This window comes from Protomyctophum parallelum (genome assembly GCF_964188405.1).
Source record: "Protomyctophum parallelum genome assembly, chromosome: 5".
Classification (NCBI taxonomy): Eukaryota; Metazoa; Chordata; class Actinopteri; order Myctophiformes; family Myctophidae; genus Protomyctophum; species Protomyctophum parallelum.
In genome coordinates, this window is record NC_139702.1 from 15,318,233 (window position 1) to 15,345,464 (window position 27,232).

Consider the following 27,232-nt stretch of genomic DNA (forward strand, 5'->3'; position numbering starts at 1 on the left):
TTACTTTTAGTACTTTAAGTACATTTTATGCAGATACTTTTGTACTATTTATTAAACATTTCTATAGGATATTATGAGTATAAAATATGAATCCTTTATATTTCATTTACAAGCTGTCAGTAATAATGAATAGCCTAACAGATGTAAAATACTGCAGTGAAAGTAACAACTTGCTTTAGATTTACTCAGAGTAATAAAAGTTAACTTTTTTTTAATACTTTTTTTGCTGACCGTTTCCTTTGTCACATGACCACCGGATCCAAAGTCCCGCCGACGTCATGACAGCATTATTGAGAAACACACACACCAGAAGTGCCTTCAAAATAAAAGCTTCGTGGTTCCGACGGAAATGAACACAACAGAGAATGGACGGTTTCATCAAAAGTTTCATAACATTAAAATGTTATTTTAAAACACATATAAAACATATAAACCCATATAATGTCATTCTGTGATAGGACTAGTGATGTATTGGCTTTATTTTGATATCCGCTGAAGGTATGTGGTGTGACTTGACGGGAAAAGTTTATTCCATTAAAAAAAAAACTGTCTCTCCGCCTGTCTGTCTGTCTGTCTGCCTGCCTGTCTCTCTGCCTGTCTGTCGCCACCCACAGAGCAGCAAACTGAACAAACAAATGCAAAACAATCTCAGTCTCTCGCGCGGCTGCACAGACAGAGGATCGATACAAACAATCAATCAATCAATCGATCAACTTGGATTATAGATTTATCTAGTGTTCTTCTTCTCCTGCATGGATCAATAATAGATGTTTTCTGCTGAGGCTGCAGCATAACTTTATAAAGATGATGAGTGAATCGGATTCTCCAGGACAGATCAATGAGAAGATTACTGATCAGAATGATCAGAAACCTCCTGATCAGAGTGTCGATGATCAGAAACCTCCTGATCAGAGTATCGATGATCAGAAACCTTCCGGAGGTGATCGATCATCATCCTGTGAGAAGATCTGCTCTGTGTCTAATGGAGGAAACAGCACCGCAAGCACAGAGGTACAGATAACTACAATAGATTTAATAACTCTAATATTACATCTGTGTGTCTAATATAGGAATAACTCTATATAAATATTACATCTGTGTGTGTAATGGAGGAATAACTCTATATAAATATTACATCTGTGTGTCTAATGGAGGGAATAACTCTATATAAATATGACATGTGTGTCTAATGGAGGAATAACTCTATATAAATATTACATCTGTGTGTCTAATGGAGGAATAACTCTATATAAATATGACATCTGTGTGTCTAATGGAGGAATAACTCTATATAAATATTACATCTGTGTGTCTAATATAGGAATAACTATATAAATATGACATCTGTGTGTCTAATGGAGGAATAACTCTATAGGCTATAGATATTACATCTGTGTGTCTAATGGAGGAATAACTATAAATATTACATCTGTGTGTCTAATGGAGGAATAACTATATATAAATATTACATCTGTGTGTCTAATGGAGGAATAACTATATAAATATTTGTGTCTAATGGAGTAATAACTCTAAATTCATATTACATTTATTATATCTGTGTCTATTGGAGGAAAGCATTTTGAACGGATCGTTCACGGAAGTGACCGGTTCGGTTTCGTTCACCAAAAAGAACTAGTTCTTTTGATTCGTTCGTTCATGACCGACTCATCTCTACACGATATGTGGCAACCCTGGTTTGTTTTGGTTTGCGCACGGATGTTATTTTTGTTGCTTTAGCGCAGTAGCTAGCAAAGGCTGCAGTTGCTGAAAGTGAAGAAAACACTAGCCAAAAAGTGAAGACTTGTCGCCAAAAGGGGAAGTCATCTCGCCCCGGGCCGAATGGCCTTCTGCTTGGGCCGAGTGGACTTGACTTTTTGGCGAGACGCCAAGAACACTCGCCCAGACCACTCGCCAAGGGCGAGTGGCCTTGCTACCGGAGGAAACGGCTCTGCAAGCACAGAGGTAGATGTAACTATATACAAAAACACAGTGTCACAGTGTGGTCCGGGGACCCCCAGGGATCCTTGAGGGTGTTGCAGGCAGACAGGCAGGCTGGCTGGCTGGCTGGCAGGCAGGCAGGCAGGCAGGCAGGCAGGCAGGCAGGCAGGCAGGCAGGCAGGCAGGCAGGCAGGCAGGCAGGCAGGCAGGCTGGCTGGCAGGCTGGCTGGCTGGCAGGCAGGCTGGCAGGCAGGCAGGCAGGCTGGCTGGCAGGCAGGCTGGCAGGCAGGCTGGCTGGCAGGCAGGCTGGCTGGCTGGCTGGCTGCATGGCAGGCTGGCTGGCTGCATGGCTGGCTGCATGGCAGGCTGGCTGGCTGGCTGGCTGGCAGGCAGGCAGGCTGGCAGGCTGGCTGGCTGGCTGGCTGGCTGGCTTAATGTATTAATAACGGTTCATTAGAATAATGCTTGTAGCTCTACCTTATGACCACTAGATGGAGCCATTGTCCTTCCAGCACATTAGATGTATGTAGAATTCACTGGAATGGACTTTATGCTGCTTTATAATATAAACATGTATACTATTTACTATGATATACTTTATAAACATGTATATACTATGATATACTTTATGAACATGTACTATGATATACTATGGACCCAAATGGACCATTTGGTTCCATTTGTATAGGTCACAGATTTCAGCGTAACATGAGGAATAGGAAGTGGGGGGTGGGGGCTTGTTGTGATGATGTCAGTCATAATAAATGTTTCTTAATAATATTAAGAAACATTTAATATGACACACACACAATAATATTATTATTGTGTAACTCAAAGTGCTGAACCTGCAGAAACATTAGTCAGACCAGTGTGTGTCCAGTGGAAACCTCGTATGAATCTGATCTCAGGTCAGAATGGGTTAAGAATCGTCCTCAGGTCCACTATCAGGTCTAAATGCGTAACTCTAACCTAGATGTAAAAACAGAACTGCTTCATTCAGACATGCTTTAGTTTAAATGGAAGAAAAACAACACAGAACACATCTGGCATAACAGCATGTTGTAATGATCATGATGAACAGTAGAGGGCGCCTGGTCACCCTTTCTGTTGAAAAATAACACAACCTCACACAATTCATTCTATATCTAATTATTTTAGTGACAACCATTATAGATTTGCATTGTTATTATTATAATACTATATGTTGTTATTTATAAATTATATTTTTTCAATATATTTTTTATCCCACGATTTTGTAACCCATTTTTTACCCCTGTGTCAATCTTCTAATGTGATCCTGGGCTCTACACACCCTCCGCCAACCTGGGGAGAGCAACGGACTTGAACTCATGCTTCCTTCATGCCTGAGTGTCCAAGTTGCTCCTTTACACCTGACAGGGGGGAGTTTCCCTGGTTGGACGTAGCACGTGGAAGGAACACGTTATTCCAACCAGTTCCTTTCCCCTCCATCAGGCGCCCCGGCTGGTCAGGGGCCAATATATCTTATATTTTCAGGATATGGATCTTTTAGGATCTTAAAGGTTTTATGACATTCATTTTTATGAAGGTTTTATGACCTCAATTACACCCAAAAAACCTGAACTTTGAACATTCAGTGGATTTTCTGTGGTCTGAAGTTTTCTTTGGGGTTTTTTGGGCCTTTTGAGCTACAATGAAAACAGGCAACACAGTGAAACAGTGACATCTGCTGGCAAATCCCATTGACATATATGGGATTTGCAGTAAGTGATGTCACTTACTGCCGGCAAATCAGAGCACCTGTTTGAGCCAGAAAACCCCAGATCACAGAAAATCTACTGAATGTTAAAAGTTCATGTTTTTTGGGTGCAATTGAGATTAGAAAACCTAAAAAAAACAAGAACAATTCCAAAACCTTTTTTTTAATGTCACAATCCCTTTAACATATATTAGCATATATTAGCATAATATTAACATTATATTAACATATATTTTCAGGATATGGATCTGGCAGCGGTCTATGTCTCAGACGCTCAGTACAACAGAAACATCTTCTTTGATACTTCACCTGAATCTGTGAGGTACGTGTGTGTGTGTGTGTGTGTGTGTGTGTGTGTGTGTGTGTGTGTGTGTGTGTGTGTGTGTGTGTGTGTGTGTGTGTGTGCGTGTGCGTGTGCGTGCATGTACAATCATTTGTTTCTCCAGCCGTCTACCCGCCAAGATCAATGTAGTAATTAGCCTGTCCACGTAATTACGTGCCAATGCACGACTAATTTAAATCTACGGTTTCTACGTTGTTGGCGGATAATGTATTTATCAATGCACACTGTGTGCGTGCGTGCGTGTGTGCGTGCGTGCGTGCAGGTTGTACATCTGGTACAACCATTGGCTCCTGCAGGTTCTGCTGTATTCTTTCATCCTATTGGATCTCTCCCTGGCTCTGTTTGAAGACCCCGCCCTCATCCCCCTGCCGATGTGGGTAAGGACTCATCCTTCTATCCTAGCCCCTAGATCATAGCTCCTAACCCCTAGCCCCTAACTCCTAACCCCTAGCCCCTAACTCCTAGCCCCTAGCCACTAACTCCTAGCCCCTAGCTCCTAACCCCTAGCCCCTAACTCCTAACCCCTAGTCCCTAACTCCTAACTCCTAGCCCCTAGCCGCTAACTCCTAGCCCCTAGCTCCTAACCCCTAGCTCCTAACCCCTAGCTCCTAACCCCTCCCTAACGCCTAACTCCTAGCCCCTAACTCCTAGCTCCTAACTCCTAGCCCCTAACTCCTAACTCCTAACCCCTAACTCCTAACTCATAGCCCCTAACTCCTAGCCCCTAACTCCTAGCCCCCAACTCCTAACTCCTAGCCCCTAACTCCTAGCCCCTAACTCCTAGCCCCTAACTCCTAGCTCCTAACTCCTAGCCCCTAACTCCTAGCCCCTAACTCTTAGCTCCTAACTCCTAGCCCCTAACTCCTAATTACTAGCCCTAACTCCTAACTCTTGTGTGTGTGTGTGTGTGTGTGTGTGTGTGTGTGTGTGTGTGTGTGTGCGTGTGCAGGTCACCATGCTCATAGAGTGTGTGTGTGTGGCGGTCTTCTCCCTCCGTTTGGGTCACTATGCCAAGGTGGTCCACCGAGACAAGTTCTGGAAGGACCCCAAAAACGTCTTCTTCATCGTCATCATCACGGTAGGGGGCGGGGCTTCATCGTCATCATCACGGTAGGGGGCGGGGCTTCATCGTCATCATCACGGTAGGGGGCGGGGCTTCATCCTCATCATCACGGTAGGGGGCGGGGCTTCATCGTCATCATCACGGTGGGGGGCGGGGCTTCATCGTCATCATCACGGTAGGGGGCGGGGCTTCATCGTCATCATCACGGTAGGGGGCGGGGGGCTTCATCCTCATCATCACGGTAGGGGGCGGGGCTTCATCCTCATCATCACGGTGGGGGGCGGGGCTTCATCGTCATCATCACGGTAGGGGGCGGGGCTTCATCCTCATCATCACGGTAGGGGGCGGGGCTTCATCGTCATCATCACGGTGGGGGGCGGGGCTTCATCGTCATCATCACGGTAGGGGGCGGGGCTTCATCGTCATCATCACGGTAGGGGGCGGGGCTTCATCGTCATCATCACGGTAGGGGGCGGGGCTTCATCGTCATCATCACGGTAGGGGGCGGGGCTTCATCGTCATCATCACGGTAGGGGGCGGGGCTTCATCGTCATCATCACGGTAGGGGGCGGGGCTTCATCGTCATCATCACGGTAGGGGGCGGGGCTTCTCATGTATTCATATTATACTTTCATGTTTTGGGTTATCAGAGGAAGTTAATCAGACCAGTGTGTGTCCAGTGGAAACCTCGTATGAATCTGATCTCAGGTCAGAATGGGTTAAAGGTGTTTAGGTTGTTATCAGAGGAAGTTAAAGGTGAGGTCATTCTTCATTTGCTGCTTTCTTTCATTTGAACGATTTTTTGCTATTTCTGACAGGGGGGGGGGGGGGGCATTCGAACATGTGGCTAAATATGTTTTTCTTCTTTTTTTTAAACAAAGTTTTACGGCCATTCCTTTATTATTGTCGCCGCCCATGCATATTGCTTTCCGAAATTAGGTCATGTCGCAGCCAAGTCTATGGACTTTTTATGTTTGCAGCCAAGTCTATGGACTTTTTATGTTTGTTCAGAGCCTGCTATTTTATTATTGGCCCAGCCAACCTGGGGAGAGCATTGGACAGTCTAGCCTGGCGCAGGGATCACTGCGTTGACTCCTATTGGTTCCCTGATCTGAGCGCCGCCCCCCTCCAGGCTCCGCCCCCTCTGCACCTCCCCTCACCCCTCTGCCCCTCCCCTCTCTCTCTCTCTCTCTCTCTGTAATGTAAAGTGAATGTCTCTCTCCCTCTAGCTCACCCTAGTGGACATGGTGATCTATGCAGGCTTGCAGACGTCTGGAACCCCCGGAGCGGTTCGCTGGTCCAGGGTGCTACGGCCGCTCCTATTGGTCAATGTCACCGAGGGGCGCCAGGTACGTCCGCTCCTATTGGTCAATGTCACCGAGGGGCGCCAGGTACGTCCGCTCCTATTTGTCAATGTCACAGAGGGGGCGCCAGGTACGTCCGCTCCTATTGGTCAATGTCACCGAGGGGCGCCAGGTACGTCCGCTGCTATTGGTCAATGTCACCGAGGGGCGCCAGGTACGTCCGCTGCTATTGGTCAATGTCACCGAGGGGGCGCCAGGTAGGTCCGCTGCTATTGGTCAATGTCACAGAGGGGTGGCAGGTACGGCCGCTCCTATTGGTCAATGTCACCGAGGGGCGCCAGGTACGGCCGCTCCTATTGGTCAATATCACAGATTTCATTAATTCATTCATGGATGAATGTAATGCACAATATATGTAAATATGTATATCGATGAATTGAATGTGTGTGTGTGTGTGCGTGTGCGTGTGCGTGTGCGTGCGTGTGCGTGCATGCGTGCGTGCGTGCAGCTCCGCAGGGCATTCCGCTCCATCCGTAATGCTCTTCCTCAGATGGCCACCGTCTTCCTCCTCTTCATCTTCAGTGTTCTCATCTTCTCCCTGATGGCTCTGAAGCTGTTTGGAAAGAGGTACCTGTCAATCAACCTGTCAGTCTGTCAGTCAACCTGTCAGTCTGTCAGTCAGTCAACCTGTCAGTCTGTCAGTCAACCTGTCAGACTGTCAGTCAACCTGTCAGACTGTCAGTCAACCTGTCAGTCTGTCAGTCAACCTGTCAGTCAACCTGTCAGTCTGTCAGTCAACCTGTCAGTCTGTCAGTCAACCTGTCAGTCTGTCAGTCAGTCAACCTGTCAGTCTGTCAGTCAACCTGTCAGTCTGTCAGTCAGTTAACCTGTCAGACTGTCAGTCTGTCAACCTGTCAGTCAACCTGTCAGTCTGTCAGTCAACCTGTCAGTCTGTCAGTCAACCTGTCAGTCTGTCAGTCAGTCAACCTGTCAGACTGTCAGTGTGTCAACCTGTCAGACTGTCAGTCAACCTGTCAGACTGTCAGTCAACCTGTCAGTCTGTCAGTCAACGTGTCAGTCTGTCAGTCAACCTGTCAGACTGTCAGTCAACCTGTCAGACTGTCAGTCAGGTCAGAGCCATAGAGTTAGACAGAGTTACGACATTGAGGGGTCAGAAAACTCAGCACTGTCCATACAGCCTGGATGGAGAGAGACAAGCTGGAGTTGGAAATACATCGTTTTCAACGAGTGGCGGCGCGAATAAGAGCTATTTTAGGCATGTGTGCAACATGACGACTGTTTTAACCCATTCTGACCTGAGATCAGATTCATACGAGGTTTCCACTGGACACACACTGGTCTGATTAACCCATTCTGACCTGAGATCAGATTCTAAAAAATGTCAGTCGTTCTTCGATTTAAAAAAAATAGCAGACCTACAAGCTCTACAAGCTCATAGCGCGCCACCGAGTGGCGCGCTATGAGCTTGTAGATCTGCTATTTTTCAATAGCTAAAGAATAACATGATGCTAACACCAAAATGGGTTCCCGTTCAGAATGGGTTAAAGTATTGTACAGTAACAACTAAAGTCTCTGTAATGTTTATGTTGTACTACTACAAAACAATCTAAAATAAAGGGATTTAAGATCATTAAAGCTGGGCTGTTGCCTGAGTCCAGGGTTAGGGTTAGGTGAGTCCAGTGCATTTCTGCCAAATTCCGGAACAGGATATTGTCACTCTCTCTTCGCCAATACAGCGCTGCAGTCCCGCCCCCTTTCATGACCACGAGGCACCAGAAAATCATTTCCCATCAACGTTTCAAAAAGTATTTCTTTAAAGACCTCTAAGCCTCTAAAATCATGACAATAAACATGTTTTTGGGATGAGCAAATATTTAGAAAGAAGAAAGAAGCAAAAAGCAGCTGATTTCAGACAGCAACAATGTGAGCTTCGAATGGAATGTATATTTTTCGAGAAATACATCTAGCAGCCAATAAGTTTCTGTCTGTCTGTCTGTCTGTCTGTCTGTCTGTCTGTCTGTCTGTCTGCCTGCCTGCCTGCCTGCCAGAGGTCTCACCACCGTAGATGGAAGTCCATATTTCACCAACTATCTGAACATCGCGTTTCAACTCTATGTGCTGGTGACCACCGCCAACAGCCCTGACGTCATGTATGTATCTGTCTGTCTGTCTGTCTGTCTGTCTGTCTGTCTGTCTGTCTGTCTGTCTGTCTGTCTGTCTGTCTGTCTGTCTGTCTGTCTGTCTGTCTGTCTGTCTGTCTGTCTGTCTGTCTAGTTTTTGGTTTAGACTAGTCATTGGTTAGACCAGTCATTAGTCCTACAACTACAACCTATCTCAAACCCTCACCCTAAACCTAACCTCCCACGGGGCAGCACACCTAAACCTAACCTTAACCCATGTCTAACCAATGACTAGTCTAAACTAAGTATGCACCCCATGTACCTACATGTAGACTCAACTCTGTGTGCTGGTCATATACACATACAAACTGCCTAGTTATGTCCCACAGCGCCCCCCTCAGGTCCTCCATCCACTGCTGGCCTGCTTCAAGTGCCTAAAAACATATGGTGAGGCAGCTACATTAACATGGTTTCTCTACAGGATGGTACATTAACATGGTTTCTCTATCAGGATGGTACATTAACATGGTTTCTGTACAGGATGGTACATTAACATGGTTTCTCTACAGGATGGTACATTAACATGGTTTCTCTATCAGGATGGTACATTAACATGGTTTCTCTATCAGGATGGTACATTAACATGGTTTCTCTATCAGAATGGTACATTAACATGGTTTCTCTATCAGGATGGTACACTAACATGGTTTCTCTACACTCAGGATGGCACATTAACATGGTTTCTCTGCAGGATGGCACATTAACATGGTTTCTCTACAGGATGGTACATTAACATGGTTTCTCTATTAGGATGGTACATTAAAATGGTTTCTCTATCAGGATGGTACATTAACATGGTTTCTCTACAGGATGGTGCATTAACATGGTTTCTCTATCAGGATGGTACATTAACATGGTTTCTCTATCAGGATGGTACATTAACATGGTTTCTCTATCAGAATGGTACATTAACATGGTTTCTCTATCAGGATGGTACACTAACATGGTTTCTCTACACTCAGGATGGCACATTAACATGGTTTCTCTGCAGGATGGCACATTAACATGGTTTCTCTACAGGATGGTACATTAACATGGTTTCTCTATTAGGATGGTACATTAACATGGTTTCTCTATCAGGATGGTACATTAACATGGTTTATCTACAGGATGGTATATTAACATGGTTTCTCTATCAGGAAGGTACATTAACATGGTTTCTCTACAGGATGGCACATTAACATGGTTTCTCTACAGGATGGTACATTGACATGGTTTCTCTACAGGATGGTATATTAACATGGTTTCTCTATCAGGATGGTACATTAACATGGTTTCTCTACAGGATGGCACATTAACATGGTTTCTCTACAGGATGGTACATTAACATGGTTTCTCCTCTACAGGATGGTACATTAATATGGTTTCTCTATCAGAATGGTAGATTAACATGGTTTCTCTATCAGGATGGTACATTAACATGGTTTCTCTACAGGATGGCACATTAACATGGTTTCTCTACAGGATGGTACATTAACATGGTTTCTCTACAGGATGGCACATTAACATGGTTTCTCTACAGGATGGTACATTAACATGGTTTCTCTACAGTATGGTACATTGACATGGTTTCTCTATCAGGATGGTACCATTACCATGGTTTCTCCTCTACAGGATGGTACATTAACATGGTTTCTCTATCAGGATGGTACATTAACATGGTTTCTCTATCAGGATGGTACATTAACATGGTTTCTCTATCAGGATGGTACATTAACATGGTTTCTCTATCAGGATGGTACATTAACATGGTTTCTCTATCAGGATGGTACATTAACATGGTTTCTCTATCAGGATGGTACATTAACATGGTTTCTCTATCAGGATGGTACATTAACATGGTTTCTCTATCAGAATGGTACATTAACATGGTTTCTCTATCAGGATGGTACATTAACATGGTTTCTCTACAGGATGGCACATTAACATGGTTTCTCTACAGGATGGTACATTAACATGGTTTCTCTATCAGGATGGTACATTAACATGGTTTCTCTACAGGATGGTACATTAACATGGTTTCTCTACAGGATGGTACATTAACATGGTTTCTCTACAGGATGGCACATTAACATGGTTTCTCTACAGGATGGTACATTAACATGGTTTCTCTACAGGATGGTACATTAACATGGTTTCTCTATCAGGATGGCACATTAACATGGTTTCTCTATCAGGATGGTACATTAACATGGTTTCTCTATCAGGATGGTACATTAACATGGTTTCTCTATCAGGATGGTACATTAACATGGTTTCTCTATCAGGATGGTACATTAACATGGTTTCTCCTCTCCAGGATGCCAGCGTACAACCACAGCTCTTTCTTCGCCGTGTTCTTCATCCTCTACATCCTCATCAACACCTACATCTTCATGTCCATCTTCCTGGCGGTGGTTTACAACAACTACAAGAAATACCTCAAGGTGTCTGTCTGTCTGTCTGTCTGTCTGTCTGTCTGTCTGTCTGTCTGTCTGTCTGTAGAGGGATTCCTTTAGAGGTAACAAAATTAAACTTTAATTTCAACTAGAAATGCTAGGGTTAGGGTTAACCCTAACCCTAACAGAGTGCATTTCTAGTTGAAACTTGTTGAGAAAGGGTTAATAATAATAATAATAGTAAGGACAGTACCGTCTCTGGCCACCAGGAGGAGGTACGGCAGCTGGTCAGGGCCAAAAGACACAAGATGGTCCGAGCGTTCGCCGTGCTCCAGGAAGGGGCGGTGCCGGGCGTTAGCCACGCTTCCTGGAACCAGCTGGTTTGTCGCGTCCAGCCGGACATTAGCTCCGCCCACCGCCAGCTGCTGTGGAGCGTCTCAGACCCTGAGCGCACCGGGCGCACAGGTGCGTCTAAACCCCACCCCCCTCTGTCTAAACCCCGCCTCCACTGTCTAAACCTCACCCACTCTGTCTAAATCCCGCTCCGCTCTGTCTAAACCCCACCACCTCTATTTCTCTCTCTTTCTCTCTCTCTCTCTCTATCTCTCTCTCTCTCTCTCTCTCTCTCTCTCTCTCTCTCTCTCTCTCTCCAATGTAAAGTGAATGTCTCTCTCTCTAGGTAAGCTAGCATTCGTAGCGTTAGCAGACCTGCTAAACATCCAGGTGATTACCATGAAGTCTAGGCCACACCCCCTCCACACCCGATGCCCCGCCCTCTATGAGGCAACACCCAGCCGGCTGCTCCGTCGAATCGTCCGCCACAGGTACGAGCCAATCAGCTTTGACCTAGATCGGTGAGAGCCAATCAGCTTAGACCTAGACCTGTGAGAGCCAATCAGCTTTGACCTAGTCATGTGAGTCAATCGTCAGTAAATGTAATACCTATGAACAAATGTAATTCTTAACGTGTGTGTGTGTGTGTGTGTGTGTGTGTGTATGTGTGTGTGTGTGTGTGTGTGTGTGCGTGCGTGCGTGCGTGCAGGGGGTTTGCGATCCTCTATGACGTCATCATATTGATAAATGCTGTGTTTATCGGATTGGACGAGGAGAATCCCGTGGTGGGCGTGTCCGAATGGGTCTTCCTGTGTCTCTACCTTCTGGAGATCGTCCTCAAACTGTACACGTTCGAACCTCGAGCCTTCTACGCCAGACACAACTTCTGGAACTGGTAATATTACTGTTTCTATTATGTAGGGAGAAGAGTCTGGGACGTGTGGAGTGTTGTCCAGGGTGTTTTAGAGACGGGAGAAGAGTCTGGGACGCATGGAGCGTTGTCCAGGGTGTTTTAGAGAAGGGAGAAGAGTCTGGGACGCGTGGAGCATTGTCCAGGGTGTTGTAGAGAAGGGAGACGAGTCTGGGACGTGTGGAGCGTTGTCCAGGGTGTTTTAGAGAAGGGAGAAGAGTCTAGGACGTGTGGAGCGTTGTCCAGGGTGTTTTAGAGAAGGGAGAAGAGTCTGGGACGCGTGGAGCGTTGTCCAGGGTGTTTTAGAGAAGGGAGAAGAGACTGGGACTCGTGGAGCGTTGTCCAGGGTGTTTTAGAGAAGGGAGAAGAGTCTGGGACACGTGGAGCGTTGTCCAGGGTGTTTTAGAGAAGGGAGAAGAGTCTGGGACGTGTGGAGCGTTGTCCAGGGTGTTTTAGAGGAGAAAGAAGAGTCTGGGACGTGTGGAGTGTTGTCCAGGGTGTTTTAGAGACGGGAGAAGAGTCTGGGACGCGTGGAGCGTTGTCCAGGGTGTTTTAGAGAAGGGAGAAGAGTCTGGGATGCGTGGAGCGTTGTCCAGGGTGTTGTAGAGAAGGGAGACGAGTCTGGGACGTGTGGAGCGTAGTCCAGGGTGTTTTAGAGAAGGGAGAAGAGTCTAGGACGTGTGGAGCGTTGTCCAGGGTGTTTTAGAGAAGGGAGAAGAGTCTGGGACGCGTGGAGCGTTGTCCAGGGTGTTTTAGAGAAGGGATAAGAGACTGAGACGCGTGGAGCGTTGTCCAGGGTGTTTTAGAGAAGGGAGAAGAGTCTGGGACACGTGGAGCGTTGTCCAGGGTGTTTTAGAGGAGAAAGAAGAGTCTGGGACGTGTGGAGCGTTGTCCAGGGTGTTTTAGAGAAGGGAGAAGAGTCTGGGACGCGTGGAGCGTTGTCCAGGGTGTTTTAGAGGAGAAAGAAGAGTCTGGGACGTGTGGAGCGTTGTCCAGGGTGTTTTAGAGAAGGGAGAAGAGTCTGGGACGCGTGGAGCGTTGTCCAGGGTGTCTTAGGGCTTTATCTGTCTCTATATCTGTACCTGTCTCACCTCTCTGTACCTGTCTCACCTCTCTGACAGGTTCGACACCCTCATCGTGGTCTCAGCCCTCATCGCTACCACAGTAAATGCAGCCATGAAACACGGTGAGAATAATAATAATAATAATAAATATTATTACTGTCTCTCTCAGCAGGTGGAGGTTACTAACCTGTCTGTCTCTCTGCCTGTCTCTCTCTCTCAGCAGGTGGAGGTTACTAACCTGTCTGTCTCTCTCAGCAGGTGGAGGTTACTAACCTGTCTGTCTCTCTGCCTGTCTGTCTCTCAGCAGGTGGAGGTTACTCAGAAAGAGAGATTCTGGACATAATCTTCATCCTCAGGGTTCTGCGTCTGGTCAGAGTGGTGGACAATGTGAAGAGGTTAGAATACTACTACTCTATTATTTCATCATAGATGGCAACTTTTCTTGCTATCTATGAACATATTAATTTCCACCAGCTGTATAAAACCAGGAAGTGACGCTCGCACTCTGAACCATAACGATATAAAACCAGGAAGTGACGTCCGCACTCTAAACCATAACGATATAAAACCAGGAAGTGACGTCCGCACTCTAAACCATAACGATATAAAACCAGGAAGTGACACTCTAAACGATAACGATATAAAACCAGGAAGTGACGCCCGCACTCTGAACCATAACGATATAAAACCAGGAAGTGACGCCCGCACTCTGAACCATAACGATATAAAACCAGGAAGTGACGCCCACACTTGTTTCATTGAGTGAATGGTTGTGATGTATGTGTGTCCCTATTGGTTCAGGATGATTATGTGACCTCTCTGTGTGTTCTGATAGGTTCAGGATGATCATCAACACTCTGATAAAGATCGGTCCCACCATCCTGACGTTTGGACAACTCATCCTGGTAATAATACTAATTAATAATAGTACTACTACTAATATATGACACCATGAGTACTGTCTTATAATACACTGAGTACTGTCCTACACTAATAATAGCCTTCACTCATTCTGGTCTGAGTTCTGTATATCCTACTACACGTATACAAGGATTAATGCATGGCTAGGTGGTCGTTGTTGATGAATAAAGGGTGATTTTTTTTATCAACAACGACCACCTAGCCATGCTTTATCCCGCTTATTACACGGCTACGTGATACACACATTAACAAAACAAAGTATTTCCTTCCTTTGATGTTCCAAGATGGACACGCAGAGGCAACAGTTGCTTCGGAAACAGGGAAGTGTGTCGATCAAATGGAATAAATGTTCGGTTTCTGCATTGACTGTTTCTCGCTTCAAACGTTTTCAAAAACATTCTTGAGAGCAACGTTTAGCAGTAAATTATGTTGTGAGTTTACATGGCTGTCATTAAATCTCTCTCTCTTCTCTCTCTCTCTCTCTCTCTCTCTCTCTCTCTCTCTCTCTCTGTTCTGTGTTGTTGTCATTCCCCTCCGCTCCACCAGGTGGTGTACTACATATTCTCCATGGTGGGAATGGAGTTGTTTAAAGGGAAGGTTCGCTACGTGGCGGACTCCAGCGATCCCACAGCGGCATACTGCGGTAACGTCTCTCCTATTCCTTGTCCCAGATGGCATTTTTGGCCCGGCATAGACCCATCTAGTAAACAACATTTGAACGGGACCCGTTCCACTCACTAGTTTATGTTCACTTCCGGTAGTCTGGAAATGTGGCCTTTCAAAATAAAAACTCAACCGGGAATAATGCTGGCGTGAATTGGATCATAATTTCACAATAAATGCTAGCGGCTTAAGTGTTAATGATAAGGTATTAAAGTTATATATTATTTATACATATATTTATATATTTTAGGTAACGTTCTTCTGGAAGGTTAATGTTAGTAATAAGATAAGGTATTTAATGTATATATTAAGGTATCTATTTATACATATATGTATATATTTTAGGTAACGTTCTCCTGGAAGGATCCTCGTTCGCCAAACTGAAATACTGCAAGAACAACTTCAATAACGTTGTTGCCTCATTCATCCTGCTGCTGGACCTCACCGTGGTCAACCAATGGCATGATATCCTTCAATATGGTCGACCAATGGAACGAGAGGCTTTAATATGGTCAACCAATGGCACAATATCATTTAATATGGTCAACCAATGACGTGATAGCCTTTAACCGAGCTTGCGGCAGGTACAAATATACTCATACCCCCCAGCTATGGGACGTTATCTGCCAGCTACGTACATGTTCGTAACCAAACCAAAGAATAAGATTCCTTTTTTACAGGATCTCCTCACTGGTCAACAAAAAAAAAAGACCTTAACAGGAGCCCTCGTACAAGGTTTCTACGACTATGCATGCACCTCTTGGTACCACAGCACCTCAAAGGCCCTTACAACAAGGCTCCAGACTTCCCAAAACAAACTGGTCAGGCTTCTACTGGGCCTCACCCCCCCGAACCCACCTCACCCCTGCCCACTTTGACAGACAGGTTGACGGACCGGAAATCGACCTATCACTGGCCCAATGCGTTGCCTACGATGCATGCCCCCCCCCCCCCCCCCCCCCCCGACTCACACACTAACCACGGGAGGGTTAGGGTTACCCCCCCCCCCATGGGACTGTTTTCAGGTGGATTCTAATGAGATGTGACGCAGTGATCCTTAAAGGTAAACACAGGCAGCGGGAGTTATTATAATGTTTTATAATTCTGTGTTAATGGCCGTGTCCTGTGCTGTGATTGGTTGTTTGTGTCCTTAATGGGCGTGTCCTGGGCTGTGATTGGTTGTTGTGTCCTTAATGGGCGTGGTTACTGCTGACCAGCGGCTTCACAGCTGTCACTCATCCAGCGGCGGTGCTCTTCTTCATCCTGTTCCACATCATCGTCGTCATCATCATCATCAAGTATGACATCACCACAACAACTATGTCATCATCACAAGACATATGACATCATCACACAACACCTATGTCATCATCACAACACCTATGTCATCGTCACAACACATATGACATCATCACAACACATATGAAATCATCACAACACCTATGTCATCATCACAACACATATGACATCATCACACAACACCTATGTCATCATCACAACACATATGACATCATCACACAACACCTGTCATCATCACAACACATATGACATCATCACACAACACCTATGATGACATCATCACAACACATATGACATCATCACACAACACCTATGTCATCATCACAACACATATGACATCATCACACAACACCTATATCATCATCACAACACATATGACATCATCACACAACACCTATGTCATCATCACAAATGACATCATCACACAACACCTATGTCATCATCACGACACATATGACATCATCACACAACACCTATGACATCATCACAACACCCGACATCATCACAACACATGTGGCATCACCAGCAACACCATCCATAAGAACTATGACATAATCAACAAGACCTTACTTATACAAGAAATATCATTTATACATATTTACCGTATATTCATACATATATTTATTATATTTCAGTATCTTCATGGCCTTCGTGTTAGAAGTGTTCTATATATATATTTAAACATATATTTCTATATATTCATTATTATATTTCAGTATCTTCATAGCCTTCGTGTTAGAATTGTTCTATATATATATTTAAACATATATTTCTATATTTTTATTATTATTTTCAGTATCTTCATAGCCTTCGTGTTAGAAGTGTTCTATATATATATTTAAACACATATTTCTATATATTTATTATTATATTTCAGTATCTTCATAGCCTTCGTGTTAGAAGTGTTATATATATATATATATATATATATATATATTTAAACATATATATATATTATTATATTTCAGTATCTTCATAGCCTTCGTGTTAGAAGTGTTATATATATATATATATATATATATATGTATATATATTTAAACATATATTTATTACTATATTTCAGTATCTTCACAGCCTTCGTGTTAGAAGTGTTCTTCGTTGAATACACTCATGGGAAGAGTGACCTTCAGACGACCCTGGAGAAAAAAATAGAAGATTTGCAACTGGGAGTGGATCAGTACGTACGCACGCACACACGTGAAGCCTGACCTCAAAATTAAAAGAAAATCTTCTAAATCCTCAGATTTTTCAAAACTAGCTCAATAGCTAAATTATAACAATTTTAAAAACCAAAAGGGGTTCCCGCCCAAAATGTGTTAATAGGGGGGGAGGGGGGGGGGGGGGTCATTAGTAACCATTGGTGACCTTTATAACTCTATGACTAACAGTCCTACAGTCATTAGTAACCATTAGTGACCTTTATAACTCTATGACTAACAGTCCTACAGTCATTAGTAACCATTAGTGACCTTTATAACTCTATGACTAACAGTCCTACAGTCATTAGTAACCATTAGTGACCTTTATAACTCTATGACTAACAGTCCTACAGTCATTAGTAACCATTAGTGACCTTTATAACTCTATGACTAACAGTCCTACAGTCATTAGTAACCATTAGTGACCTTTATAACTCTATGACTAACAGTCCTACAGTCATTAGTAACCATTAGTGACCGGAAGTTGGCAGAATGCACTGGACTCAGGTCAACAAAGTACAGTCAATCACACGTTCAATGGGATCATTGGACGTGTTTTTGTTTCCATTCAGGTCCTGGGCAATCAATTCATAACTGTTAGTGTAACCAACCGTCTCATGTCTCATAATGTTGTGTCCTCCAAAGATAAAAGGTTTATTTACATTTATTTACATGTTGTATAACATGTAGTGGTTGCCAAACCTTTTCATGTCAAGGACCCCCAGTTTGACATGCATTAGTCTACGGACCCCCATTTAATGGTATTTCTATCTCTGGGACCCCCAATTTATATTTAAAAATCAATGTTAATTTATCTCGGAGAGTGTACAAATGGAACCCAACTATCATATAGCTGGGGACCCCCTGGGGGTCCTCTGACCTCACTTTGGGACCCACTGGTCTAATGCTCCTCCATGCAACAGATAGGAGGTTTATTTTCATATATTTACATATATTCTTCCAGGGAGCAGCTAGGTTGATTTACATATATTTACATATATTCTTCCAGGGAGCAGCTAGAAGGTTTATTTACATATATTCTTCCAGGGAGCAGCTAGGTTGATTTACATATATTTACATATATATACATATATTCTTCCAGGGAGCAGCTAGAAGGTTTATTTACACATATTTACATACATTCTTCCAGGGAGCAGCTAGAAGGTTTATTTACATATATTTACATACATTCTTCCAGGGAGCAGCTAGAAGGTTTATTTACATATATTTACATATATTCTTCCAGGGAGCAGCTAGAAGGTTTATTTACATATATTTACATACATTCTTCCAGGGAGCAGCTAGAAGGTTTATTTACATATATTTACACACATTCTAAAAGGGAGCAGCCAGAAGGATATTTACATATATTCACATATATTTACATACATTCTTCCAGGGAGCAGCTAGAAGGTTATTCACATATATTTACATATATTTACATATATTCTTCCAGGGAGAAGTTAGAAGGAACTCTGGTGGATTCCATGGAAACAGAGACGGACGTCGTCGTCGACGAATCAGAATCTACCAATAAATCCTCTCTACGCTTCAAGATCGCTTCACAACGTAAGATAATAATAATAATAATAATAATAATGGAATTCTAACAATCTGTTGAGTATTGCCTGAATAATGCCACTATAAAATCTCAACTTTTATCGACGCGCCATTGCGCTGAGAACCTTGTGGAGTGCAATCTCATGCGCTGCGTTGTGCATATTGGCTGAGTATAATGGCACGAATGAAACTAGGCCTATAGATTTATTTTGGCGATGCAGAGAATTGATTTTGCCGTTGCCAGCGATATCTTTTTTTTTTCTTGTCTGAAGACTGACCTGTTCCATCACTGTGAACTCCCATGCAGCAGAGCAGCTCCTACAGACCCAGACCAAAACACCTTTTCTCTTTGGCATTTAATTGCACCTGATCGTATTATTGTAATTATGTAGCCTATTTGCCTGTGTTTTTTCTTTTAATTATGTTTTTTTTTGTGCGCCGATGGTGATGCTCCACTTGTTTCAGCAGCCTGTAGGCCTACAGCACTTTGGTCAGCTTTTATTGTTTTAAATGTGCTATATAAATAAAGTTTGATTTAGGCCTATATTGGAGCAGGTGCTGGCAAATAACTAATTACTGTAATGCCATGCAGTGAAGTTGCGCAAATGTCAACTCAATTAGCAAGCGGAGCTGCTCTCATGCGCTCTGCACTGTGTGCAGCACAATGACTGCAGATCTCTTCTTAAAGTTTACTTATTATGGTTTACTTTCAACCATAAACCATAATATGATTGACAAACCTTGGATTATAATTCTTCATCGACCAACAGCGCATGCAGCATGACTATGAGGTAATTTAACTATGTGGGATTTCTCGGCATCGCATGTCGATAAAAATGGGATTTCACTATAGTGGCATTATTATTATAATTCCAAGTGATCTATAATCTGTGGAGTTTATATATTTTTTCCCATACGCACACTCACATTCACATTAACTTTATGATCAATCAAATTAAACGTGCTTGATTTTATTTCTGACAAGTGTCAGGCTTGAAGAGTTCATTCATGTTTGGATTATATATATTTTTATTTGATGGAGAGGTAATGCCTGTTTCAGGCGCTGTTTAATTGTTAAATAAAAGACCAATCCAATATGCGCTCCTCTCTATCTTCTGCAGCTATATCGCTGTTTTATTTTAAGCCTATAGTTCATTGGTCAGCCCTAAAGGCTTATCGTTTAAAATAAATGATACCAATCCAAGCATGCCTGTCTCTCCGCTATAGCGTTGTTTAAACCAAAGAGTCACTGCTCGCCTCTCGCTCGCATTGCGCATCGCGAAACCCGTTGGGTTTCGAAGCGTCGAAGATCGAAACAAATTTATATCGAAGCGTCGATCATCAAAAACGTAAACGAAGGTCAGCCCTATTGTAGTCCCTGTGTGTCTCTATAGCCAAATTCCAATACCGCAACTTTCACACTCGCTCACTCCTCGCGTCCTCCACTCGCTACTCGGCTCCGCCCCCAGCGAGGAGGAGAGGATTCGATGCGAGGACAGAGTGGTGGTCGAATTTTCCTCTAGAATCGGAAAGTACTACGCTGTCATTTCAAAGCGCATTCCGCGATCACTAATGACATGTATCAATTCAATTCAATTCCAAGGGCTTTATTGGCATGGTAAAACATACGTTTACATTGCCAAAGCAAAAGTGGTGGAACAATACAGTGTCACACAGCTAGATCACTGGAACTCCGAACAGAGCCGTACAGTCTACAGAATAGACAATTCATCATTTTGTGCATGTAACCGAGGCCAATGTGTATGTATTGGTAACATGTGCAAGGCTATTTATTCCTGAAATAGCGAATAAGCGCCAGGATGCGCACACTTATAAATCACCCCCCCTCCTCCGACAGTCAGTCCCTCCTCCGACGGTCTTTGCAAATAACGGACTTACATATTCAGTTCAGTCCACATATAAATAAATACATTTTTGTCAACGTCATTCATAGCAGTTTGTGCATTCAGGCATGCACAGAGATAAATTAACTATAGCTTTTGAGGTGCGCACAATATAGCCAGCCTAATTTATATATCCTACTTTTATTATGCTTATATCACACAACGCAATAAAGCCAGTGGCTTGTTGTGGTCCTTTCACTTTCACATATGTAGGCTAGATAGGCTGCTTTATCATTCTGAAGCTCTATTCATTCAGCGAAAATGTCTCTTCAACAAATAGCAAAAGCAAAAGTGTGGTCAGCGACTCAGCCGGCCGGCAGCTAGTGGATGGGGGGAGGGGGGGGGGGTGCATAGTATCGGGTTTCAAGCAGTGTTTTCTGTGCCACATGTGGAGGAGGCGGACTTATGTCACTGGAGAAGGAAAAAAACATGTACACGTGATGTGGAAATCCGCTGCCAGGAGACAAAATACCCCACCGAGCCTGCACCTGATGTACACTCGCTCTATGCGGTCTTGGAGAGCCCACTCGGCTCCTCCACTCGACTCCACTCTCCTCCTCGATGGAGCACTTTAACAATTGGAACGTTAACCATTTCCGGGTCACGCTGGAATGACCCAGAGTGACCGAGTGGGAGTGAGCGAGTGGCCGAGATTTTGGGTATTGGAAAATTTGGCTTATAGGATAGTACTGATGCAGTGTATTGGTCTTTCCAGGCTATAGGATAGTACTGATGCAGTCCTTCCAGGCTATAGGATAGTACTGATGCAGACTCTGCAGAGTATTGGTCCTTCCAGGCTATAGGATAGTACTGATGCAGAGTATTGGTCCCTCCAGGCTATAGGATAGTACTGATGCAGTGTATTGGTTGGTCCCTCCAGGCTATAGGACGGTAGACGCTCTACTCCAGAGGATGTTTGAAGCTGACCTCAGACCAGACGACTTTGACCTTGAAGAGTCGACCTTGAACTTCTCCAACCCGGTCTTCAGCTCCCTATAGAGCCGTGTGTGTGTGTGTGTGTGTGTGTGTGTGTGTGTGTGTGTGTGTGTGTGTGTGTGTGTGTGTGTGTGTGTGTGTGTGTGTGTGTGTGTGTGTGTGTGTGTGTGTGTGTGTGTGTGTGTGTGTGTGCGTTTGCGTGCGCGTGTGCACATATGAATCAGCACTCCAGTAACATTCCATATTTTATGATTGCACTTCAACCTGCAGATTAAATGTACCGTTGATTTATACAATATTAACATAATCTGATGTATTTGTATACAATAATTATGATCATAATCTGATGTATTTGTACTGTCAGATGAACATATATTTTCTACAGGTTTATATGAAGGGAAATGCACAGCTGAATAAAAGTGCAGCATCGATGAGCCACGTGTGTCGTCGTCAATGTAACAGAACGGTGTGTGAATGTAATGCGTCTATACGTCAATAGCTCTTCACTGATTGGAGGACTTTAGGCCACACCCTTTAGACAATTTAAAATGTAGGCATTTAGCAGACGCTCTTAATCCAGAGCGACTTACATTAAGCAAGAACAAAAAGCATGGGAATACATCACATAAAAACATTTATCATGAAACATGCGTAAGCTAAGAAAGTAACAGTGGAATATCTATATATTGAAAGTATACATATAAACTATACATATATACTACTATGCTATACATATGTACTATGACGTGCTATGACTACATACAATGCAATTATAGTGCTGTCTACATAACATGCTATAAGTATATATCAAATGCTATCTGAGGCCTCTTTTAGACGGCGACCATCTCCATATAACACGTCAAAGTCCCGTTGCGTTCTCATTTTTTCTTACCCTTTACACGAGAACGCACACGTTATGATATAATGTGCTATTATGCTATACTGTCGCTAGGTGGCGATAACGGGCTGCCAAATAGACAGGTCACCCACGTACAATAAGAGACGCAAGCGGCGCAACACTGCTCTGGACGTGCCACGGGATGATATATATTTATTAAATAAACGCTGCTGCCGCGGCTGCCGTCTATCACAAGGCTTTTTATTTACATCATGGTTTTACATTCAACATCGCTGATGAGTAGCACTTTGTAGGCGAGGAGGGAGGCTTGTTCAGGAACTCCATTATATCATAATGATATTGCTCTGCATCAATGTAATAAACATATGCACTGTGAGCCAACGTGAGCCATGATGTCATAAGGTTTGCGGATTCACCGTTTTGCCTGTTTATATGGAGACCATAGGAAACGGCGTTCACAAAGATTTCCACTCTGGGAGGCGTTTTCACCTCATGAGAACACGGTTCTCGTCTAAATGACAGCAGCAAACGATACTTTATTTTGACGTTTTATATGAACACCATCCTCGTGTAAATGGCACCTAAGTCTACAGAAATGCTATCTAAGGGGGTAGGGTAAGTGCTATGGGCCATGATGGAGTCTGAAAAGGTGGGTTTTCAGACTACGGCGGAAGATTGGGAGTGATGCTGCAGTTCAGACTGCAATGGGAAGTGCATTCCACAGTTTTGGAGCCAGAAGGGAGAAGAGTTTGGGACGTGTGGAGCGTTGTCCCGGCTGTTTTTAGTGAGGGTACTTCCAGCTTCCCTGCGTTGGCTGTTGCTTTAGGTGTTAGTTAGTCGACTAGTTAGTCGACTAGTTAGTTAGTCGACTAGTTAGTCGACTAGTTAGTTAGACGACTAGTTAGTCGACTAGTTAGTCGACTTCAGTGACTGACAGCTGTCTCAGTGACTGACAGCTGTCTCAGTGACTGACAGCTGTCTCAGTGACTGACAGCTGTCTCAGTGACTGACAGCTGTCTCAGTGACTGACAGCTGTCTCAGTGACTGACAGCTGAGAGCTGTCAGTCTGTCAGGCCTTTTTAAGATACAGAATAGATTGTTGTGCTCAGACGGGAGAAGCAAAACCCTGGAGTTCATTTCCCCCGGAGTACACACGGAATGGAGTGTGTGTGTGTGTGTGTGTGTGTGTGTGTGTGTGTGTGTGTGTGTGTGTGTGTGTGCGACGTGCGTGCTTGTGTGCGTGCGTATAAAGCGCTTTGGATAAATCAGAGTGCTCTGATTGGAGGACTTTAGGCCACGCCTCCCCCTGCCTTTATTTGATATCTGCATCTGTTCACTGTTTTATACGCGCACACACACACGCACACACACACACACGCACACACACACACACACACAGATACACACCGCGCACGCATGCGCACACACAAACCAAATTCTCTCTCACTCTCTCTCACACAGACAAACACACATGCACTCTCTCTCTACCTCTCTCTCACAAATACACACACACTCTCTCTCTGTCTCTCTCTGTCTCTCTCTCTGTCTCTCTCTCTGTCTCTCTGTCATGTCGAGTGCAGCCGAGCAGCTGGCCAGGAGCCAGGCGAGGTCAGAGGAAGGTTTGGGGTTCAACTCCAACGCCGTGCCATTCGGAGGCCAGTCGTTCCTCGGCCTGAAGGCTCAGTGTGTGAGGGAGGGGTCCCTGTTCCAGGACCCCTCGTTCCCCGCCGACTGGGGGTCCCTGGGGTGGAACGAACTGGGACGCTACTCGTCCAAGACCCGCGGGGTGGAGTGGAAACGACCCTCGGTGAGACAAACAACGTCATTTCATTTCTATTTTAGTTTTTTAGTCTTGAATAGTTTTCATTTAGTTTTAGTCACATGTTAGTCACCTGGAATGTTTTAGTGTTAGTCTAATTTTAGTCGACTAAATCTACAGTTGATTTCGTCGACTAAAATGTATTTTGGTGGGCCTTGATGCGCTGTGACGCGTTGTGAGCTTGTAGATCTGCTATTTTCAGCATGCAACCAAGTGTAAAATGATTTATACTGGATCTCTTGTCCACTAGTCCCTTCCTAACATTTTACAATTCACAATTTAGGCATTTATCAGACACTCTTAATCCAGAGCGACTTACATTAAAAACATGGGAATATACATCACATACATAAAAAGTAGTTATCATGAAACATGCGTAAGCTAAGAACGTAACAGTGGAATATCTATATAATGAAACTAGACACATACTATACTATATACATATATACTATAAAGTGCTATGACTACATGCAATTCTAGTGCTGTCTACGTAACATGCTATAAGTCTGTATAAAATGCTATCTAAGTTTACATAAAGTCTATCTATCTAGCAAGTGCTACAGGCCATGATTCCAAGAGTCTGGGACGTGTGGAGCCTTGTCCAGGGTGTGTTAAAGAAGGGAGAAGAGTCTGGGACGTGTGGAGCGTTGTCCAGGGTGTGTTAAAGAAGGGAGAAGAGTCTGGGACGTGTGGAGCGTTGTCCAGGGTGTTTTAGAGAAGGGAGAAGAGTCTGGGACGTGTGGAGCGTTGTCCAGGGTGTTTTAGAGAAGGGAAAAGAGTCTGGGACGTGTGGAGCGTTGTCCAGGGTGTTTTAGAGAAGGGAGAAGAGTCTGGGACGTGTGGAGCGTTGTCCAGGGTGTTTTAGAGAAGGGAAAAGAGTCTGGGACGTGTGGAGCGTTGTCCAGGGTGTTTTAGAGAAGGGAGAAGAGTCTGGGACGTGTGGAGCGTTGTCCAGGGTGTTTTAGAGAAGGGAGAAGAGTCTGGGACGTGTGGAGCGTTGTCCAGGGTGTTTTAGAGAAGGGAGAAGAGTCTGGGACGTGTGGAGCGTTGTCCAGGGTGTTTTAGAGAAGAGAGAAGAGTCTGGGACGTGTGGAGCGTTGTCCAGGGTGTTTTAGAGAAGGGAGAAGAGTCTGGGACGTGTGGAGCGTTGTCCAGGGTGTTTTAGAGAAGGGAGAAGAGTCTGGGACGTGTGGAGCGTTGTCCAGGGTGTTTTAGAGAAGGGAGAAGAGTCTGGGACGTGTGGAGCGTTGTCCAGGGTGTTTTGGAGAAGGGAGAAGAGTCTGGGACGTGTGGAGCCTTGTCCAGGGTGTTTTAGAGAAGGGAGAAGAGTCTGGGACGTGTGGAGCGTTGTCCAGGGTGTTTTAGAGAAGGTACTTCCAGCTTCCCTGCGTTGGCTTACCTGAGCGCTCAGGAGGGTTTGTATAGGGTTCTATCAGTCATTGTAGATATAGCGGTGTCATGCCTTTGGTGGTATGTAGAGATGTGTGGTAGAGATGTAGAGATTTGTGGTAGAGACTCACGGTATTGAAATTATAACTGATATCCCGTCTCTGATTATCTGCAGGGTAATATCAGCCGATAGCGATAGCAATATAATTTACATCACATTCATATTCATATTAAACGTGTTGCGTTTTGGTTCCTCCTGTTTGGTAAATGTCCTCACAGCTATGTATAAACCAGCTGTGCTGTTTCGTCCATTCAGGAGCTGTGTTCAGATCCTCAGTTTATCATTGGTGGAGCCAAGAGGACCGACATCTGTCAAGGAGCTCTGGGTCAGTGTGCACGCACGCACACACGCATGCACGCACGCACGCACGCACGCGACATTGAACATCTATATAAAAAAAATTTAACGGGGAATCATTTCCTGGGCCCTGGTAGGGGGCGGGGCTGGCGTCGTCATGAAAGGGGGCGGGCCTGGCGTCGTCATGAAAGGGGGCGCTCTAGCTAGCCGCTGTAGCCTCTCTGTGTGTGTGTGTGTGTGTGTGTGTGTGTGTGTGTGTGTGTGTGTGTGTGTGTGTGTGTGTGTGTGTAGGTGACTGCTGGCTGCTAGCCGCCGTAGCCTCTCTAACAATGGACCAAGGCATTCTGGGACGTGTAGTTCCCTCTGGACAGAGCTTCCAGCAGGACTACGCTGGAATCTTCCACTTCCAGGTCAGAGGTCACTGACCCTGCTGCAATGTCATTGGCTGTGTCGCGATGATTGACAGGTCTGGCAGTATGCTGAATGCTGATTGGTTGCTTTGTGTGATTGACAGGTCTGGCAGTATGCTGAATGCTGATTGGCTGTCATGTGTGATTGACAGGTCTGGCAGTATGCTGAATGCTGATTGGTTGCTGTGTGTGATTGACAGGTCTGGCAGTATGCTGAATGCTGATTGGTTGCTGTGTGTGATTGACAGGTCTGGCAGTATGCTGAATGCTGATTGGTTGTTGTGTGTGATTGACAGGTCTGGCAGTATGCTGAATGCTGATTGGTTGCTGTGTGTGATTGACAGGTCTGGCAGTATGCTGAATGCTGATTGGTTGCTGTGTGTGATTGACAGGTCTGGCAGTATGGTGATTGGCTGGACGTGGTGATTGACGACCGTCTGCCAACCAGAGACGGGAAGCTGCTGTTCGTTCATTCTGCAGAAAACAACGAGTTCTGGAGCCCCCTGCTGGAGAAGGCTTACGCTAAGTCTGTCTGTCTGTCTGTCTGTCTGTCTGTCTGTCTGTCTGTCTGTCTGTCTGTCTGTCTGTCTGTCTGTCTGTCTGTCTGTCTGTCTGTCTGTCTGTCTGTCTGTCAGTCAGGGAG

At 44.5% G+C, this 27,232-nt stretch overlaps 2 protein-coding genes across 2 annotated transcripts in view; both read left to right on the plus strand.

Moving 5' to 3' along the window:
* The first annotated feature begins 631 nt into the window (after positions 1-631).
* Positions 632-22,182, plus strand: tpcn3 (two pore segment channel 3). The gene is made up of 20 exons (XM_083765989.1): positions 632-1,011; positions 3,916-3,998; positions 4,282-4,396; positions 4,969-5,097; positions 6,312-6,431; positions 6,895-7,013; positions 8,456-8,557; positions 10,887-11,013; positions 11,235-11,430; positions 11,645-11,789; positions 12,008-12,193; positions 13,330-13,394; positions 13,577-13,667; positions 14,108-14,177; positions 14,740-14,836; positions 15,202-15,321; positions 16,064-16,154; positions 17,219-17,332; positions 18,811-18,923; positions 21,699-22,182. Exons 1-20 carry the CDS (start codon positions 805-807, stop codon positions 21,815-21,817), a joined length of 2,409 nt encoding a protein of 802 aa, XP_083622115.1. The 5' UTR covers positions 632-804; the 3' UTR covers positions 21,818-22,182.
* Positions 22,183-24,125: 1,943 nt separating this feature from the next.
* The window catches only part of LOC310859460 (calpain-2 catalytic subunit-like), a 19,959-nt gene continuing 16,852 nt past the window's right edge, over positions 24,126-27,232 (plus strand). The window contains exons 1-4 of the mRNA XM_083766010.1: positions 24,126-24,420; positions 26,138-26,207; positions 26,471-26,589; positions 26,982-27,115. Coding sequence (XP_083622136.1) covers positions 24,181-24,420; positions 26,138-26,207; positions 26,471-26,589; positions 26,982-27,115 — 563 coding nt within the window. The 5' untranslated portion in view covers positions 24,126-24,180. The remainder of the gene's footprint in view (positions 24,421-26,137; positions 26,208-26,470; positions 26,590-26,981; positions 27,116-27,232) is intronic.

Bases quoted from the DNA above. Each gene is read 5' to 3' on its own strand.
- tpcn3 (XM_083765989.1), top strand. From the start codon at position 805: ATGATGAGTGAATCGGATTCTCCAGGACAGATCAATGAGAAGATTACT. The intron at 6,432-6,894 runs GTACGTCCGCTC...GCGTGCGTGCAG, and splicing joins ATGTCACCGAGGGGCGCCAG to CTCCGCAGGGCATTCCGCTC. The intron at 13,668-14,107 runs GTTAGAATACTA...GTGTTCTGATAG, and splicing joins GTGGTGGACAATGTGAAGAG to GTTCAGGATGATCATCAACA.